The sequence below is a fragment of the Anser brachyrhynchus genome (genome assembly GCF_964034855.1).
Source record: "Anser brachyrhynchus genome assembly, chromosome: 3".
In the NCBI taxonomy this organism is placed as follows: domain Eukaryota; kingdom Metazoa; phylum Chordata; class Aves; order Anseriformes; family Anatidae; genus Anser; species Anser brachyrhynchus.
In genome coordinates, this window is record NC_137696.1 from 18,796,766 (window position 1) to 18,816,286 (window position 19,521).

The 19,521-nt window shown below is 47.9% G+C and overlaps 3 protein-coding genes across 7 annotated transcripts in view; 2 read left to right on the top strand and 1 right to left on the bottom strand.

Moving 5' to 3' along the window:
- LOC308191835 (baculoviral IAP repeat-containing protein 5-like) overlaps positions 1-19,521 on the top strand; it is a 166,768-nt gene that overhangs the window by 110,001 nt on the left and 37,246 nt on the right. The gene's annotated exons all lie outside the window — the stretch shown is intronic.
- Positions 3-9,179, top strand: MGME1 (mitochondrial genome maintenance exonuclease 1). Of its 5 annotated transcripts, XM_080584689.1 has the most exons (7): positions 95-295; positions 1,157-1,340; positions 4,114-4,715; positions 5,897-6,119; positions 6,557-6,689; positions 8,054-8,215; positions 8,633-9,179. In XM_080584689.1, exons 3-6 carry the CDS (start codon positions 4,178-4,180, stop codon positions 8,195-8,197), a joined length of 1,038 nt encoding a protein of 345 aa, XP_080440815.1. In that variant the 5' UTR covers positions 95-295; positions 1,157-1,340; positions 4,114-4,177; the 3' UTR covers positions 8,198-8,215; positions 8,633-9,179. The 5 variants fall into 5 exon arrangements, with proteins under 5 accessions (XP_080440816.1, XP_080440815.1, XP_080440812.1 ...); XM_080584690.1 differs by having other exon boundaries at positions 3-327; positions 8,054-9,179; XM_080584686.1 differs by having other exon boundaries at positions 99-295; positions 8,054-9,179.
- On the bottom strand, positions 8,263-19,424 carry OVOL2 (ovo like zinc finger 2). The gene is made up of 4 exons (XM_080584699.1): positions 19,141-19,424; positions 18,378-18,568; positions 15,557-15,746; positions 8,263-13,009 (listed from the first exon to the last, which is right to left on the bottom strand). Exons 1-4 carry the CDS (start codon positions 19,238-19,240, stop codon positions 12,699-12,701), a joined length of 792 nt encoding a protein of 263 aa, XP_080440825.1. The 5' UTR covers positions 19,241-19,424; the 3' UTR covers positions 8,263-12,698.

Consider the following 19,521-nt stretch of genomic DNA (forward strand, 5'->3'; position numbering starts at 1 on the left):
GAGGCGGCCATCTTGAGTGAGGGCAGGGCGCCGCTTCGCCTTCATCCAAGATGGCAGCGCTTTTTTTATTTTCCCTTCGCTTTTAAACATTCTGGGAGCCCTTTAAATGAAAAGGATAAAACCTAGAGAAGGGAAGAAATCCTGTTTCAACGGTTTTTAGGGGCTTTAGCGCCCCCCACACGCACGGGGGGTGCAGAACTACAAATCCCGAGAGGCAGCGGGGCGCCGGCACATGCGCGGTGTGTGCGGTGTCGCTGCCGCACGTGTGCGGCCGGGCGGGCAGCGCGGCCCTGAGGTACCGGCGCCCCCCGAGGGGGCGTCCCGACGGTGAGGGGGCGGCTGTGTTGGGGGGCGGCTCTGTGAGGGGATTTGGGGCAACGCAGGGGGGCTGCTGCCTGCTGGGGGGCTCCTTTCCCTCCGGTGCGGGCTTGTGCTGGAAGCTGGGCTGCCGAGCTGAGCCTTTTTGCCATTCTTTCTTAAATTGGCAAGCGCCTTTTTCTCCTCACGCTCTTCGCTTCCCGAATGGGGGATGGCTATCTATAACCTGCGGCAGGGCAACGAGTAGCAAGGTGGACAGAGGGAGATGGGGAACGAGCAACTGTGCAAGGTCCTAAGGTTTACAGAGCTCTCGGAGCCTCGCGTTATTAAAATACTACTAAAAAAAAAAAAGTGGTTATTCTGATGAAAAACATAGCTTACTGTTGCTTTTCTGTTGAAAAAATCAATAAAAAAAGTTGTTGCCTCTCCACATCAACTAGTAATGCTACTTCTTATCAGGCGAAAGCCTGTGATATTAACTTAAAATTACACCTTCGTAAGTGGTTTCCGTGTACTCAAATGAGGTACGCAGGATAACGGGTCCGTAAGCCTGTTTAGTAGTGTCCTTTCGTAGCATCTCTGAAGTGAGCTAGTGCTTTTGTTTGCCTGATTGGTGAGTGAAGAGAAAGCTGTACTGGGTGCTGTCTGAAACCAGGGCTGCAGCAGTGTTTTGGTGGCTGTGAACACTGAAGCGATCCTTTCTGTGCCTCACACGTAGGCTGCTCGTTCGTATCCTGGAAAAACTTAATCAGTTATGTTGGTGCCGTTGATGTTGGAGCTGCAAAGCCAACTAGCTTGGGGAAGTTAAAAAAAAGTTCTTCTTTTTGTGTTTTTTCAGGTTATTTTATTTTGGTTCAAGTCTGCAGTCTGGCTCATCGCACGGTACTTGAAACAATTCTACCAGCACCAACGGTTTGAGGGAGAAGGGAGACGCTTCCCCTGAGAGAAATATCCATCAAATTCTGCTCTGTCTGTGCAAGAGCAAATCCAGGCCACCCCAGACCCGTTGCTTTCTTGTAAATGTAAGTTCTTTGTACAGAAATGTCACTGTGATTAACTGAACAACGTGTGTGATTCTTTAGTATGTTAAGTACAAGCGTTCTTTATTTCTGAATGGTCCTAGAACATCTTTGTAGAACAGCACAGCAGCAGACAAACTTCTCCTTTCTCTGTTGTTCACTTCATACTGTGCACAAATATTTCCAGTCCTATTACTCCAGAACAAAATAGGCTGTAAATTTAAAATTCATACTAGACATTACTGAAACACTGCATGAGTGTTGCAGTAAATCAGCTTTAGTGCTTGTAATATAGAGCATTCTCATGGCCCTCTGATTTAAAGCACTGGTCTGGTATAAGGTTACTCCTTAAAAATTATTGAGGGGGCAGTTTACTACAAGTGAGCTTTATGCTTGATCAGGTATCATCTTGCCTGCTGCCACTGACACAAAGCCAGCATAAGCTATTTCTTTTGTGTTCTGGCTAGCTTAACAAATACCCAGTCATTGACCCAGTGTTTATTCTGTTCTGATTAATGCACTTGTAAGATTGTAAAGGCTGTCAAACAATGGCCTGAGAAACTGCAAGCTTGGATAGTATTGCATTTGAGTAAGGGTTGTTTGTTTTGTTTTGTTTTCCTATTTAGTTTAAACTACAGCTTCAGTAACCTTATTTAGGGGGCAAACCCCAGAAAGAGAAGAGATTAATTTTTGTGCCCTGCTCTTTATGATGGAAAAAATACTGTGAAAAAACTTGCTTATGGTATTAAGGTTTGAGTCTTAGGTATTCTTCTGCAGCTTTTACTATTTCTTGTTACCACCCGCAGCAAAGTGAAACCTGATGTAATGTGCTAATATAGTTCATTACTTCTTTTTCAGCAAGTGGCAGATTCTGACAGGTAACCAATTTCAAGATCACAAATCTATTAAAAATGTGATCATCTTCTTAGAAGAATGAGTTGTTGCAAATTTTGGCGTAGCAGCTTTGCAGAAGTGAGCTACTTTTTGATAGTTAAAAAGAAAAACATAGAGAGCTTCTTAAAAAGAAATGCGTTAGAATGATTAGTAGTAAAAATGAGGCCATACAAAATACACTGGCTGAAAACCCAAGAAGGACTGAAAAATTCAGACAGATGTGTACTTCTTTAAAAGTACCTTCTTAAGCTCTTACAAATTTCTAGCAAATTGTAGAAACAGTTCCTTGACACTGAATAAAAATAAGAGGTAGTAGAGAATTTGGATATATTTCACTCAACTTTGTAAAGCTTCCTCAGACATCCATGAAATAAAGCAGGGCAGAAGTTACAGAACGTGGACAATCCAATTTCTCACTGTAGTGTAACCTGTCTAAAACAGGTTGCTCTATTTTTTGGCAAAACTTGCACGCTTTCATGGCAATAAAATGGTTGAAATTGTCTGCTTTTGACAGGTTAATTTTGCAGAGGTTGCATGCTGTCGGTTTGCACCGTTGATGTTTTATGTACGCTTTTTGTTAGATCAGTTATTATTTGCCCAAGCTTTACAAAGTCAGTGTGAAAAGTGTAAAGCCGGTAAAGAAACAATGCGGTGTATCTGCCTGCTGCTGATTAAACTTCTACAGCTGGCAGGTTTTGTCCTTCGCAAGCGAAGAACAATATTTATGGAACCAGAATCCAAGGTCTCACCCTTTTGTTACAAGGTTCCTTGATCTAAACAGCTGCAGCTGGTATCGCCCCACTTTGCAAGTTGTTGTGTGTGACAGATGCCTGCACCCACACTCTGGTGTCCCTGCAGTTCTGCGTGAGTTCAGGATCTGTCCATGCGAAATAACTCCTCCTATCACGTATTTGTCTTCTGTGCTGCCTACATTTTGGGCAGTGTATGAAGTGCTGTGTAAGAAGTGTGGGGAGGGAAAGGAAAAAAAAAGAGTACTGTTAAAAGTATTGTCCAAAGCAAAATGCTGATGTTGACTGGCGACGTGTGTTGTGTGTATTCTTTTGCAGAGGGTGGATGGAAGGGAACTTTGTAGTGGTAAGCAGATAACTTTCAGTAGGAGAAAAGGCCTCAATTCTGCAGTTATTTAGCGTTGATTTAAATGCCACGGTTCACGTGTTTGTTTTAGCCGTGTTCGTAGACTTCCATGGGACTTAGCATTGGAGTTATAAAATAGTTTTGAAAGCTATGCCATGAACAATAATTATGGTATATTGAATTTGTTTTAAAACTTCCTAAGTGTCTTGGAACGTAACTATGGTTGAAACTTCTTTTGGAAAAATAATTTTTGTTTTACTCTGGTCTTTAAAAGATTTATTTACGTCTGAAAGTACTGCAGCGTGTCTGATTTCTCTCCGGCTTTCGCAGTCTCAAGACTCCCAGTTTCAGCATGTCCTGTGAACTTAATCGCATTTACTATCTCACATCAATGGGTTTGCTTCGTTCTCCTCTACAAAGGGTTGTTTGTTTGTTTGTTTCTTATTCCCCTCTCTTACTTTTGGGGGTGGTTTGTTACAGATCAGTTTGTGTTTCCTTTCCTGACGGTTCTGATACTGTTGCTGTAAGAGCATCTTCTGCAGTTTTTGCTACTTGTGGCATCTTTGTGTTTGCTGTTTCAGATTCTGCCAGCCAGTGCTGGTTCTTCTCAGGATCATTTCCTCTTTCATTAGTTACAGGTTTTTTGTTATTGTATTGTTTATCTAAATTTTGGTGGTATAAAGTGTATGAAGGCGCTTTATGACCGTAGTAGTTCTTTATTTGGCAAAGGACAAAATGGTTGATGGTGTTTTATGACTCTGAAAATAACTGATTTATTTTTCTCCAGGGGCAGATCTTGGTATCCTACAGACCACTCCTAACAAAAGGAAGAGAGCTGTAACTACTCACAAATGCTTCTTGTCAGAATGAATTTCCTACAGCTACTGTCCAGGAAACCCGAGAGACTGGAAATGATTTTTCAACTGCGGTATTGCAAAAAGCAGTTCCCATACATGTGTCTGGCTACCTCTGCTTGTCTTTATAGCAAAAAGAAAAAAGTGAACGGTTATGAACAAGTTGATCAAGAAAAATACAAAAGCTTGGTCTATTCTGTTACGTCTTACAAAGCCAGCGCCCAAACACCAGAGACAATACTTGAAGAAGACGGTTTGTTATATGGACAACCACTTAAACACGCCCCTCCAAATGAAGCTGAAACAAACACTCCCAAGAACTGGGTTCCTCTCATAAACCCCAACAAGAGAGCTCCACTTCTTGACAGCGATTCCAGCCTTCCCATGAAAATTGCTTTACAAAAAACAAAAATACCCAGTGTTACCCGTATCCTTCAACAGACCATCCCTCCGCAGCAAGCCTTTTACCTAGAAAGATGGAAGCAGAAAATGATACTGGAACTCGGGAAGGATGGTTTTGCAGAGTATACTAAAAGTAAGTCTTAGCACAGTGTGATGATGATGAAGTGGGAGCAATGGTCGGAGTAGTCGTCTGGGACACGTTACCAGAGCTGCATTATCCAGCTCTAGAAGTGGAGTGTTTTGAAAGTTCATTGTTTCCATTTCACGGGGGAAGAGCATATTATGAGGGCACCTGTTCTCGATGAATACAAGCTCTAATCTTTGTTCTAGGACTGCTAAAACTGATTCAGAAATGAGTGGGGAAACTAGAACTAGACTGTAGACACTCTTTGTCCTGTCCTACCTGCCTCTCCGCTATTTCTCCATGTGCTAGTATCTGTTTACAAATATTTTCCAGCAGATTTTACTGAGCCTGCCTGCAGATCCAAAGGCACTTTGTAACAGGTGGGAATGAGCATTCTGAAATTGTGTCATCTTGAGCGTTTAAAAAACAGGTCCTGCCAAATATGCTGAAGTTCTTCAGTAACCATTCAGTACATAGAATACAGCCAGCCCCTTCTGTGAAGTTCAGAGGTTTTAGAGGTTTTTCGTTTCATAAGGTACCTCCCCCAAGCTGTGGAACTGAAGAGGATTTGGGGAGACCTGGGGAGCAATAGGTAGGCTCTTGCAGCGAGATTGATAAATATCCTAGTGCTCCTTACATGAACAGTTATGCTTTGGAAAACTGAATATCCTTTGTTTATGCTCTTTTTGAGCTACAAAGTGCTTGACTGAATAAGCTTAGTACGAAGAACTGACACAACCTTATATAGCTGTTTAAAATTGTTTTTGAATTGTTTTTGAGATAAGCGCTTGCTCCTAAGAGCTATGCCCACCCATTTCAGATTTGTTCAATTCAAATGAACCTGTAGCAGAAGAAGCAAATGCAGCCAGAAGCCTGGAATGATATTTTTTTCACTCACAGAAATTCACATTTTTAATACACAGTAAAACAATACCTTTTAATAAACAGTAAATTAAAGCTCGTATTTTTTTCTGCAGAATTAGAAAAAAAAAGAGTAAAGTAAGCATTAATGTAAGAGAGATAATTTCACTGTTGACACAAGTTATTTTTCTATCTCATTCCCTTCTCCTCCCCACATCCTTAAGTTTTCAGTACAAAAACCGTCTGATGTAAGGGTTTGTTGTGTAATGTCTAATATACAAGTCCATCGTGTATCATGAGTAGTGTCTAAAATGTCGCATCTTTCTTAGATCTTTTCCTCCAAGGAGAGCTCTTCCATGCAGCTTTGGAATCTATGTTTTTACCTGAAGACTTGGCAACTAAGGAGCAGGGAGAAGACACTGCTATTTCTGGCTACTTAACAAGCGTGCAACATGTCTTAAAAGATATCAGTGAAGTCAAAGTTCTGGAAAGCGCAGTTCAGCATGAAACTCTTCAGTATCTGGGCCTGGTAGACTGCGTGGCTAAGTATCGGTGAGGTCCTGGTTCTCTGAGAGACCCGATAACTGGTGCTCTGTGGCACGTGGGAGGCTGGAGCAGCCGCCTTGGTGAGCTGTTGAGGGGAAGCTGGGAAGATCTCTGAGAGGGGGTGAAGTGGATGAACTCAGAGGTGAGCCCGCTGACAGAAGCGCTGCTGTTCCTTGCGGAGGAGACCTGACTGAGAAGGGCAGGGTTAGGTGATCCTCAGCAGTTTGCAGGAGCTGCATGCAGCAGGTATTACTGCACCTTGAATTTTGGGATCTAAGCTACCAGTGTGGGGGAGACTTCCTTAGGCTGGAAGTGATGACGAGCAACAGGACTTCGGGTTGAAATGGGCTGAGTGATACCCCTGACTTTGCTGTGCCACGTCTGATTTCCTGCTGTGACTGAATTTAAGCTAAAACGTTGTCCTTTCTTGTTGTCTTACGCAGAGGCCAGTTATGTGTGATTGACTGGAAGACATCAGAGAAACTGAAGCCGTCTCTGAAGAGTACTTTTGACAACCCACTGCAGGTTGCAGCATATGTTGGAGCCATAAATCACGATGCCAATTACGACTTCCAGGTCAGCAGGCCTGCTACCTGCCCCTGTTACTTTCATTTCTCCCCCCTTACTGCCTCCAGCACCTGCTGGCCGTGATGGAACTGTTGGTAGGATTTATAACAAAGCAGCCCGGGCTTAGATCAGGTTTAGCTGACATAAAGCTGTACTGTAAAATAATTCCACTACTCTTGCTTATCATGCTGCCATCGCTTGTCAGTGGTATCTTGTCCCTGGTTTTAAGGGAATCCCTGTTAAGGGATGGATGCTCAGTGTCCCAGGAGGTCAGGTGAAATCCCAGTTACTTGACGTTTGGCCAGTCCCCAGTGCCTAGTTCTGTACGTTTTTGGTTTGTGTCAGGAGTAGGAAGCGGGAGGAGAGGAAGTGAAGCAAAAGACCATGCAAACAGGGAAATGGGGTGGGAGCGCATTGCTCACATCACGTGTTGCTTCAAAGACTCCACAGGCAATCTAGCCAGGCCTGCTTGGCCTGAAGGATTGTTATTTCAATGCAAAGCCTTGAAGGGGGGAAAATGTAAAGCAGAAGAGAGCAGGGTAATTCATGGGTTCTGCAAAGGACTTTCTAGGATATTACAGAGATCGGTTTACTGATCCGAAGTGCTTAACAAACATGATCCTTACAATGCAGTACAGGCAGTAATTCAAGGATTCTGCCGTCAGCCTTCTGACTCCACCACTTTCTCTTTGCCCCTGTTGGTTGCTCGGTGTTTGGATTAGAGCTGTTTGTCAAGTATTAAATATTTCAGAACAGGCCTAAGTAAGCGTTCCCACTCAGAGTGATGCTGGAGAATGGCGTCAGTCTGATCATATGGCCCCAGGCAAAACCTCGTCAGTCACTGGGAATTTTACCAGCATCTGGAAGGTGTAAGTGGACCCTAAAAAACTGATATTCAGAGTTTGAGTCCTCCAGTTTTCACCCAGGTCAGTCAGAGCTCTGGACTCTCAACATTTGAATGTTAGTCTCCAAGTATCTTATGGTGAATTACTGCTGTTTTTTTTTCCTCATTTCTCACTTCAGATATTTCTTATAAGCTAAATATTTCTTATTTAAGATATGAAGGAGCACTTTGTTACTGTGCAGGTGATGGAGCACTGACGCAGGCTGCCCAGAGGTTGTGGAATCTCCCTCCTTGGAGATCTTCAAAACCACCTGGACGTGGTCCTGGGCACCCTGCTCTGGGTGTCCCCGCTCGAGCAGAGGGTTGGACCAGCTGGCCTGCGGAGGTCTCTTCCCACCTCAGCTGTTCTTTGAGTCTGTGATATGTATGTGTAAGCTGACATTTTGCAGTCAGGCTTGGTCTCTAAAACTGCTGACTGAAGCTGCGTGTAAATGTTCCATTTCTAACAGCCTCCTGTTTTTAATTGCAGGTCAGTTGTGGACTCATAGTGGTTGCCTATAAGAACGGTTGCCCCGCACATCCGCATTTCATGGATCCAGACCTGTGCTCACAGTACTGGAATAAGTGGCTTCTGCGCCTCGAGGAATACATGGACAAAACTGACCCAAACTAAGCTATACAAGTGGTCAAGGCAAGTAGTCTGAGCACAGATCCAAGGCACAAATCCTTTTTTTAAAAAAAAAAAATCTTTTTTTAAATACTGTAATATTCTTTTTTTAGTAACTTGAGCTAATTTCTTATTATCATTTTTCCCCTTAGAAAAAAAAGGAAAGAAAAATCAGAACGGGGAATGCATATTTGTCTAAGTTGTAGGAGACTTCAGTCAGTTGAATTATTCTTTTTTCTTTTTTGAGAAAAAGCTGTTGCAGAGCTGAGACTCTGAAAATGGAATGGGTAAACTAAAGCAAAACAACATCTGCGTTGTCTGTGCTGAGAGAAATGTAAACAACGAATGAATGCAGTAGACTGGGTTTCAGCCAGCTCAGTTCTTGCCCATTTCAAAGATATCTATTAACAGGTCTGTTACTATTTGTATTTTTTCTTACAGAAACAATTGGAAAAACTGCTCGATGAATTACAACCAAGCTCTCATAAGTGCTTGTTTAAAATACTGAGTAAAAGTTGATTGTATAACAGAAGTGGCTTAGGAAACAGAGGGGCAGAACTGTTACACTTAAAAATTTCCAGCAAGCGTTCTGAAAGGTGGGAAGTTTTGACTGCTTTTGGTAAACCCTCCTGCAGATTTCTTAACGGGCTGCGTAGCGCACGTAAAAGAAATAGGGAAGTGTAAATGGGCTTTGTGCCCTAGGTTGTGACCTTACAGTGGGCTCTACAGGCCGGGTCTGCGACTCTCTAGGGCTCTTCTGACTTCGCTGTGGGTCTGCGGGGACAAGGAGCCCCCCCATATGGAACTATCTCCAGTGTCAGGTTGTAGCGTTTGCCAGTGCAAGTACACTTCCTTGTAACAGTCACAGACTTGTGACTTTGAAGCTAGGCCTTCTGGGGGACAAAGAGCTGCTTTTTTTTTCTTTTTTTGAGTTGTTCTTGTTTATTTGTTTTCAAATAAGTTTGTGAATAAATGTTCTAAAACAGAAGCATTACTTCTGAAGCTTGTTTCATAAAATTAAATTCACAGACACAGAATGAGCCCTGATGATGTCAGGTGACAATGCTTTGTGCGTTGCATGCCTGGAAAGCTTTTTTCCTCATCCACTTTTTCTCTGAATTGTAGGTATGAGTTTTCATAATACCACTCAAGATTGCATATAAAAATAAGCCCAACCCCTAAACTTCAAGAAAATCAGCCAGAGCCATATCTAAACAAGCAACAGGCGAGCTTGCTGCTGAAGAAACCCGAGCCTGTGTAGTGTTTAGTCCTCAGCTCCTCTAGAGTACTGCCCTGTGGAAACCTGTGCAGAAAACCTTTAGCTGTACTGGTACTTGCTTATTCAAACACTGGTCTGGTGACAGTGTGGTTAATTAGATTTCTAACTAAAGAGACAAACGTGGAGACTGAGGAGCTAGGTTCAGAGATGGCCCGTTACAACAAAGCTGTGTGCGTGCTCAGAAGTTGTACCTGTTTGGCGAGTACATCCCCACATCACAGAATTTTAGCAAGTGGGTAGGCCAACATCACCGAACACAGTCAATTTTCTGTGAAAGGTGGCTCTGTAGGTGCAAAGAAGGTGGGCATAAACAGGCGAGGAGTTGTCTTGGGCAGAAGCAGGAGGTGATAAAATGTTCTGGACTCCATGTGTTGGTTGGGCTTGGGTAAATCAAGGGAGTATGGAACAGCCGGGCAGCACTGGGATGGGACTGCATCCTCCCTCAGCGCATCACACGTACAGCCACGGGGTGCCTCTGGGCTGTGTAAGTTTTCATCCTCATCCTGCCTCCTGCTGAGCGAGGACAAGCCTGGAGCCTGGGCAGCACAGGCACCTGTTGGCTTCACCTGTGGTCATCTGTGTAACAAAAGCCTTCTGCTACTGAAGTTGGCAGCCTTCCTCAGACAATGTCAGATTGTAAAACTATCCTTAAGTCTTGGACGAGCCTGTAACGTCAGAGAGCCAGGAGGAGGTAGGCAGTCTTCAAAGAGAGTATTGGTAGAAGTTACTCGTGCCTAGCACTTCCGGAAGCCCGTCTGCCTCGGGCATCCCCCTGTGAGCTCTCAAACAGTTCTGAAGAAGCTGTTGCCAGTTTTGTCCCGTGACAAGCCATTGCCAGTCCCATGCAAACTGAAACCCACTTTGTCACCAGTTTGAACCAACTTGTCTGACTGTCAAACTGATGTGCCCAAGGCGTCTGCTCCGGGGAGTATGTGTCTTCTACAGACAGCAGGTGATGGGGGCAGTTACTGCAGCTGTAGTGTCAGCCTTGTTGGAGCTTTGCTCTCCAGCCAGAGCAGTTTTGATTCTGCTACTTTCTGTTACGTACTGCTTTGTTCTGCTGCCCCGAGTGCTTTCTTTGAAGCCACACAGAGGACCCACCTCAACGTGTCTGGTTCCTTCACCAGAGACATAGTTTGGCATATTGGAGGGAAATCAAAAGCACTGTGTCCTACAACCTTCCACTGACACCGCTCAGTTACAGGGGCACTGTCTCAGAAGAACTGGGGATCAGTGCGTAAGCTTTAGGTGTTTTTGCAAAGTATCTTCTAATTTACCTCAGATGCTTTTTCTTCCGTGGACTTGCTACTTCTTTAAGTATTCTGCAGACTTCCCTGTTACATAGATTACAAGTTTGTTCTTTACACAGTAGCGTCACTTTATTATCAGTGTTTTCAAGGTCCCAAGCACCCACAGTTGTGCTGAATAAAATACTTGTATCTTTAGAAACCCTAAAAGCTCTTCCCTGCAAGAACTCAAGCAGATGTCTGTACAAGACCAAGGCATCTTGAGAGGTTTTTTGTTTTGTTTGATTCTCAGAATCTTACCATTTTAGTAGCAACGATTATTCTGGTCCTGGCCATGACTCTGTTTCAGGTCTGTTATGGTACAGCTTTTGTTTCAACATACACAGAATGTGGCATGATCTTCCCCAAAAGTACAGCTTTATTTTGAAACACAAATGACTTTGGGGGTATTTAAAAACGAACACCATTAATTATGATGCATTTAAGTTAATTAAAACCTGTTTAGCAGCTGTGTCCATTAAGACATGAGACAGATGAATAACATGTGCTTGGACCAGCATAACCTGTGATTGCTGAGGAAGTTGTCACCCCACCCTGACTTTCCTTAGACACCCAAGTGCCCAGGAAGGGCTGCAGCAACTTCTGAAGAGGTTTAAAGTGTCACGAAGTTTCAGCAACAACAGTTACAGCACCTCTACATTTTTTTTTTTTTTTACTTTTTTTTTAGTCCCTGAATTCGCACTTGATGGTCCCTATAGCGCTACCATCTCGGTTGTCCTAGGTCAACAGGAGCTGGAGCAGGAATATAAAGGGAGTCTGAAAACAACAAAGGCATCGTACCAGTCCCTCACCATCATCACCACCTTCTTCCCTGGTGGCGTCAGTCTCACCAGGAGCCTTCTAAATTGATGGTGATTACACATTAGGGGCCAGATACACGCATATAGTTTTGCATTGATCTCGTGAGGCAGACAGCCTAAGCTGTGCTCTTAACTGCATTGCGCAGCTCTGTTGTACTAACTAAAGGCACCTGATTTTTAAAAATTAAAAAAAAACAACACACACACACATGCACACCATAAAATACACACAAAAATGCATTTCGACGTGACAGAAAATATAAATCTTCAAGTCATTAAAGTGTTTTCTTTGAGTTTCTGGCTTGATATTGATGTATGTTAAGAGGATGTGGTAATAATCAAATGTGGTAATAATCCCCAAAGCGTGCATAACAAGTCCAGGAAAGTCAGAGTTAAGGTTACACGCTTAAATCTAAATATGATGAAATGAGTTCACAGCTTAAAGTACCTAGAACGTGACCGTAAGGCTGCCCTGGGATGTCACTTGCTAGAAGAGAAAGTTTAGGAGGGGAAAATGTTCCGCGTCCTTTTTAAATAAAGTTTCATCTCACCTTGGGTCACGGTTCTGGAAATCATTAGTGTACTGCATGGGGGGTCAGAGTTAAGGTTATTTGCACATTTAAACTTAGGTACCGATACAATGTATTCCTGTTGGTAAGCCCATTTTAATTATTTTTGCACGTGAGAACAATGTACTTGTAGCTGCTCTTACATGGCCCCTCTCACCCAAACCTCTCAAAGGCAATTTTTACAGGAGGTAACTGTTGTCGTCTTTAAGAAATGCACTGGGGAACGGTGAACTGAGTGGTCAGCAGCCATTCGGATGCGTAGCAGAGCTGGAACAAAGCAGGTCACCTGAATGCCAGTTCAGTAAATGCTCCATCAAATAGGTGACAGCCCCTTCCAGTCTTTCCATTTTTTGACCAGACAGATGTTTGCGTCACGTATGGGAATATTTCTTTCAAGTTGAGGTTCTGCCAGGATCAATAGAGTCCTGTTAACAAAAGCATCCCTTTTCTTTCAGGGATTTCTTCCAAAATTGTTTTTTTAAAAAAAAATAATAATATATATGTAGTCCTACATGTAAACTTCATTCCTGCAGCCCACTGTAATCCACTGCGTTACTCATCCTTGTCGTCGTCTTTGGAGTTCCTCTGCAGGACAGGGCTCAGTTTGTTTTGCAAAACTGCCGCGAGTTTTTTTGAGGTTTTTTTCAGGAAAGCACTGCCAGGGTGAACGTTACTGACGTGCAGGTACAGGTCCTCCTGCGTGGGGCCGGTGTAGCCGCAATCCTCGCACACGTAAAGTTTGTCTCGCCTCTGTTTGTAGGCATATTGCTGCTGCACCCCGTGAATCTTCTTAAGGTGGGATTCCAGGGAACACCGCTGGGTAAATGCTTTGTTGCAAACCTCACATTTGTAAGGACGAATTCCTGCAACATCAAAAGACAGCGATTACTCTTCTGGTTTACATTTATTACAGCCGAGTGAGGAACCAGCTAAGAGAAAGTCTTATTAGCTATTGAGCAAATTCCTAGCGATAGGTAGCTGCTCTAAGGAAACTCTAAATAAGACATTTTACTTTTAGGCTAAAATTTTCAGGAACGGTTTGAGATATTTGGGAATACAGAAATGTTTTGATAAGGCTCAGGCAGATGCCGAAGCTAACAGGTGCCCATCAGTGCTTTGATCCCAAAGAACAAACCGTTATCCGCTCTGGTATAACTTACTCCTTAAAATGCCTGACTTGAAATTTTAGTCCTGTGATTAGGTGAAACTGTCGGTTCCAGCTAACCCTTCATCTTGGCATTTGCAAGGAATGAAATCTTATATCTTGGTAAGTTGTTAATTTTTCTCTTTTAGTGAGCAAGGCTTAATAACGCTTCGGTGGATGGCTGCCAAACATGAGCGTTCGGCGATCGCAGCACTTCAAACAAGCAAGACTGTTTTCACAGGATGGAGTTTTAATTATTGGGCTTACAAGCTCGGGTTCTAGAAAAGAAGTGCATTAAGATGAAAGAAAGACGTATGCGTGCTCCGGAGAAGGAAGAAGGGGCTGGCTTGTGATTTGAATGCCTGAACAGTTTCGTTATAAAAGAGACCGAGCAGTGGAGCATCCATTTTATCACCAGTCAGCACTGATTTAACAACAACCACCCCCCAGCGCTTGAAGGGAAAATACTTTAGGGTTTAGCAAGGCTAGAAAAACCCAAACGCTGTTGTGATTTTACTTATTAGGGAGTAGCTCAGTAAATTTTCAAGCAAAGACCAGCCTTAAAGCTGACACAATGTTAGCCCAGACCCTCTTCTTCTTCAATGGAAGGAGCGTGGAAGATCAGACCTAGGGTAATAGGCAGGTAAAAAAGGGTGAAGTGTAAAGCAGCGGACGGCTTTAACTTTGTAAGCGAATTGTGTTCACAACTCACTTGCTGTAATCTGTACCAGAAATTCAAGCTAATTCGGAGTTCCTATAAGAAGCATCTTGATGCTGAGTCGGGTCGCCCCTCTCAGCATCTGCACGGGTCTAGGCCCGTATCAGCTGATCAGGGACTGTACCTCTTCATTTTTAAATTCCCTTTAACTGCATATATTAGTTATTTTTTAACATTTAACTCTGCTTATGCTGTGAACCTGGACTGGCAGGCTCAGCTTTCCCACCCTGTGACACTACCCTGCTGTTGCAAAGTCCAGTTACAAACAATTCCCACCGGGACACCTGAAATTCAATAAAGCAGGTGTAGACCAGCACCTGCTGTGACAGAATAAAGCCCACGCTATCGCTCCCAGCCCCAGTATCCAAACATCGCCCAGCTTCCCTCAACAGCAATCGACTTCGACAGGAAATGAAAAAAAAAAAAAATCACAACTGTGGCTCTTGGCAAACAACCCAAACCAGCCCAAAACATTGGCTCTGGCCAGTGCATTCAAATCAACGGGGGCGGCATCGTTTTTGCGAGGTCCACTGCTGAGGAGCAGCTCCCAGCGGACCTGCTGCGCCGCTAGCAGTGCACCTGCTTAGTTCTGCCTCATCCCATAAGCAAAGGAAAAGGGCACCGCAGAGCAGCCCCAAGCAACCAGCAGGTCCTGTAGGCAACGGCAAATGCAGAAAGGCAGAGCGCGCCCAGGAGATGTGGCTGCCTCTTCTTCTGGGCGCCCTGCAGTGCAAATTAAAAGCCTCCCGAGCGCAGCCAGCCTGGCTTGCCACAAAGCATCCTGTTTGGTGAGGATGGACTTGAAGGGCGTTTAAACCACCGCTTCCACTTTGAGGGGAAAAAAAAAGGAGAAAAAAAAAAATAAAGCAGCCTTCCCCATGCTCCAGGTTAGCACAAGCACTTCTGTGAAGGGGTGAGCACCCTACTTCCAGTGTCTGAAACGCTTTGCTTTGACCCAAGTTCATTCAGAATGGGGACAGACCCTCACGGATCTGATTTTTAAATCGTCGCAGGGTAAAAACCAGCCTCTCAAACTCCTGCCTAAGGTAAGACAAGTTCAGCACGCGGGCACAGGACTGTGCAGCGCTGCTTGCGGGCTGCCCACGGACGGACGTGTCGCCTGGCTTCCCAAAAGCCAGAGGCGCAGCGTGAGCCGCGTTCTGCTTTCTCCAGACAGCGCCGAAATCGCACCACAGCCCCTTTCCACACAGCCCAGCCCGCAGGGACGGTTCGCACCACGGCAGGAGAAACTGCTGCTCGTTTCCTCTAGAGGGCAAAGCGTTTTCACCCAGCGCCTGCCCGCGCTCACTGGTGCGCGCTCGGCTGGGGCTGGCGGGACCCAGGCGTGCTGGGAGATGGGCTCACATCGTTCCCTTTCCTCCACCACATCGCTGCTATTTTTTTTTGTTGTTGTTAATTTTGCTTTACCTTGGTTTTGCATTTTCCCCTTGGAGGCTTACCCTCCCCTCCTGTCCCTGTCCCATCTCACCCCTTTCTCCCACCCCCCCGCCCCGAGCAGCCCAGAGCCCCCGGGTACAGCAAGCTCACCAGTGTGGGTCCGGACGTGCCTTTTCAGATCAAAGGTGTCGTTGAAGCCTTTCCCGCAGAAGGTGCACAAGTGTCTCTTCACCTGGCTGTGGCACTTGATGTGGCGGTTGAGCATGCGCTGCAGGCGAAAGCCCTTGCCACACAGCTCGCAGGAGTGCACCGTCGCATCGTTACAGGTGCCCGTGGTGAACTGGGGAACAGAACAGGACCGGGTGAGGAGGTATCGACATGGCAAAGACCAAAAAAAATAAAAAAATAAAAAGAAAGAAAAAAAAAAAGGGGGGGGAGGAGAGGGGTGCTGGCTCATTGTTTACGTTAAAAAACTCTCGGGATAAATTCAAAATGAAAAGTGAAAGCATTTGGGAGACCTCTGCTTGCCCTGCAGTAAGGTGCCCGGGACAGACGTCAGGCGGACACGGCCCTACCGGGGAGCGAGCGGGACCTGCGGGAGCGCTGGACGCGGCTGCAGGCGCAGCAGACCTCATGCCTAAGCAGCAGCCCCCTCTCCACCGCCTGCTGGCCCCCTCCTGGGCTGTGCCGCGAGCCCCCCAGCAGCAGGGACCCTCAGCCAGCCGCATCCAGCACGCCTGCTTCGGCCACGAGCCCACCGGGCAGCGAGTGTTCCCTGCTGGCAGCACCTCCGCTACTCGCGCCTCTCCCCGCTGCCTGCCTCGACGAGCAGCGGTGACCGCTCACGCTGCCAGTGCCCGGCTCAGCGAGGTTAAAAAAAAAAGCAGCTGTGTCGGCACAAGGGCATTGCAGGGGATGGGGAAGTTCAGCTCGGTGCCGGCGTGGCCGTGTACGGCAAGCTCAGCTTGAATCCCTCCCCGGGTGAATGAGACCGAGGAGCGGACACAAATAAAAGCCCCTTGGACCGCAGGAGGAGCATCGGGAGAGGGAGCAGTGCTGCCACGCCGAGCTGATGTTAATTCACAGCTCAAGGCTGCGGGAGATGCTACGATGCCCTGCAGCTTCCCCTTCAGAGATGCTCCCGCACGCTCCCACGTCTTCCCTGGGGATGCCCCGCCACAGACCTCCCTGCAAACATCGCTGGTTTCTGCTGGAGGTTTTTCAGCCAAAAAAAAAAATAAATAGTTAATGGTGTTTCTGGCTGCGCAGGTAAATTTGGCGAGATAAACTGAAGCAAGGTTGTGCTGACTCAGTGGAGACTAAAACAATGGCACTAATCTCCTCCCATCGGTCCCCGTTGCTGGTTAATTAGCTTGAGAGTGTCATTATGGGTTAATCTCCTCATTCCCATTTCTAATACCAAAAATATTGCGCCAACTCCATGACTTAACTTGACTAAGGGAGACATTGATGATTCAGCTCTTGGGAAGAGCATTCCTTACAATGAAGGTTTACTGTCTGGAATATGCAAATACTTCATTATTATTTTAATTATTCTTGGGGCAGACGATGTGCTCACTGCTAGCCACTCGAGCCAGGTGAAAGCAAGCAGAGCAGCGGCACCACGCACACGGCATCGGCACTCGGGGTGCTTTTGGCGAGTTTCTGTGGCATTCGTAGAAAACCTAACTCCGCAGAAACAAGGTTAACTACACAGGTCCTCTCCGTGGATTTTGATGTAATTTTTGCTAACAGCACAAACTAAATTATAAGAAGTGGGCTCAACTCAAACAGCAGCGAAGCATGAAAAGAGGAATAGGTTTGGGGTTTCTTTTTCCTGAAGAGCCAGTTATTTTTCCTGCTCCTCCTCCTTCACTTACTCATGAAGTAACGTTACCTGAAATGGTTTGTAAAAGCCAGAAAAAAAAACCAACAAGCTAGCTGTGAGACATCGGGATGTGAGACTAGAGGGGCAGCAGAGGGAGAAGTACATTGGGCAACAGGTAGGGCTCCACCTCACCACGGCTGCGTATAAGGAGAGGAAAAACGTAGCGTTCATTACAAGATTGATAATGCCATGGCTGAAACTCTGTAATCCCCACACAGACAGCAGGAACATTTACAGCTCCGTCCAGCAGAGCAGCAGCCAGGGTTTAACGAGGCGCTAACTAGCCATGGCTAAAGGCATCTCCTCCTTCCCAGCACACGGGTGGCCTGGGGGCCTGACCCCACCTCAAGGGGCAGCCGGCATGCTCGCAGATGGACGTGGCCCTGTGCCTCACATCACACCATGCATCCCACTGCACATCCCACCCCACCGTGCAGGAGTTTGGGGTCTGATCGCCATGAGGAGCCCACTCCCCGGTTGCCCTCGCCGCCTTTGGGGTGAAAGCACCGCTCTGCCCCACTGGCCCTGCCCAGGGGACCCAGCCTGTCACAGCTCCTGCCCGTGGGCTTCCCACGTTGAGATAAGCGCTCCCGTTCAGCCGAGACCCCCGCGAGGTGCCAGCAGGACCTCAGGACCTCTCCCGGGCGCTGCCCTGATAAGCCACGAGGGCATGGGGCTGGAAGAAGCCTCACCGAGGGGGTGGCCGCTCGGCCACCACCTGGGAGAAGGGCTCTGGAGGAGGCCCGGCGCTGAGGGCCACATCCACCCCCGGTCCCACGAGGCACGACTCCTCACGCTGGTGCTTCCTGCTGGGTTCGGAGCTGCGGCGGGCCCGTGTCCAAGCAGGTCAGGGGCGGCACGGCCCGGGCAGGGCTAAGGGAAGGCAAAGGGCGCTGGAAGATTACGGTACATCGCTTGCGAGGCTCGTCCCAACGCCGCCATCCTGCTCCTGGGGGGCGACTGCCTCGGTTTGCGGGCTGGGTGCTGGCGCCTCGGACTAACGGAGCTGAGCTCGGCGCCTGGTGCCCCCCACCAGCCGCCCTCAACATGGGGTCGCCACACGGGGCCACCCGTGCCAGTTACCTTGATTTTCGACCTGACCACGGGGCGCTTCACGGCCAGGTCCAGCAGCATCCCCCCGGCCGTGCCCAGGTCTGCGGGGGCCGGCCGCGGCGTGGGGGGGTCGCTGGGCTCGGCGTCCCTCGTCCCGCTGCTGCCGCTGCTCTCCAGGCTGCAGCTGTCTTCGTAGCCGAGAAGGACGCAGCCGATGCCGCCTGCAGCGGGGCCGAGGGTGGGGATGCAGAGAGACCAAGAGCGGAGCGGGATGAGAGCGGGACGGGGCGAGGGAAGGGGAGCAGAGGCGGCGTGAGGGGAGCGGGGGGCGGCGGGACGGGGCCCCCCGGGGCCGTGCCGTGGGCAGGGGCTGTTTAACCTGCGGGCGGGCCCCGGGGCAGGTTCCCCGGCTCGCTCCGCAATCGGAAACTCAAACACGGACGGTCCCAAAGTTCAAACAAGCCAGCTCCGCTCCGCCGCCTGCCCGTTATACCCGGGGCAAGGGCAGGCGAGGAGGAGGAGGAGGAGGAGGAGGAGGAGGAAGAAGAGGAGGAGGCAGCGGGAAGGGGGGAAGCCGGGAGGACCCCCAACCCCTTCTCCCCCCCCACACACACACACACCACCCCGCGCCTCCCACCCCGACACGGGGGGCTCCCAAAACACCCCCGGGGGTGGGGGTGCGAGGCTCGGGGCCCCCCCTCCCCACCGGGCCGCCTCCCGGCTCCCCACCGCCCCCCTTTCCCCGGGGGGGCAGCGGGCTCGGGGACAAAATGGGGGCCCGGCGGTGCCTCACCTGGGATGTAGGTGTCGGCTCGCTCCTCGTCGGGCAGCCCAGCCCAGCTCCGCACGGCCGGCTGCGGGCTCCGCCGCTTCACCAGGAAGGCTCTGGGCATGGCGAGGGCAGGGGGCACGGCCCGGCACGGCTCGGCACGGCTCGGCACGGGGCTCTTCCCCCCCCGCCGGTGGCCGCAACCCCGGCGGGGAGCGGGCACTGCGCTGCCGCCCGCACCGGGCCCGAGGAGCGGGGAGGGGAAGGGGAGGGTGCGAAAAAAAAAAAAAAAAAAGTGGGGGGGGAGAAGAGAGGAGAGAGAGAGGGGAGGAGGTGGTGTTGGGGGGGGGGGTGGGGGGGGGTGGGAGGAAAGTTTCATAAGGTGGAATAGAAAAATGCACCAGG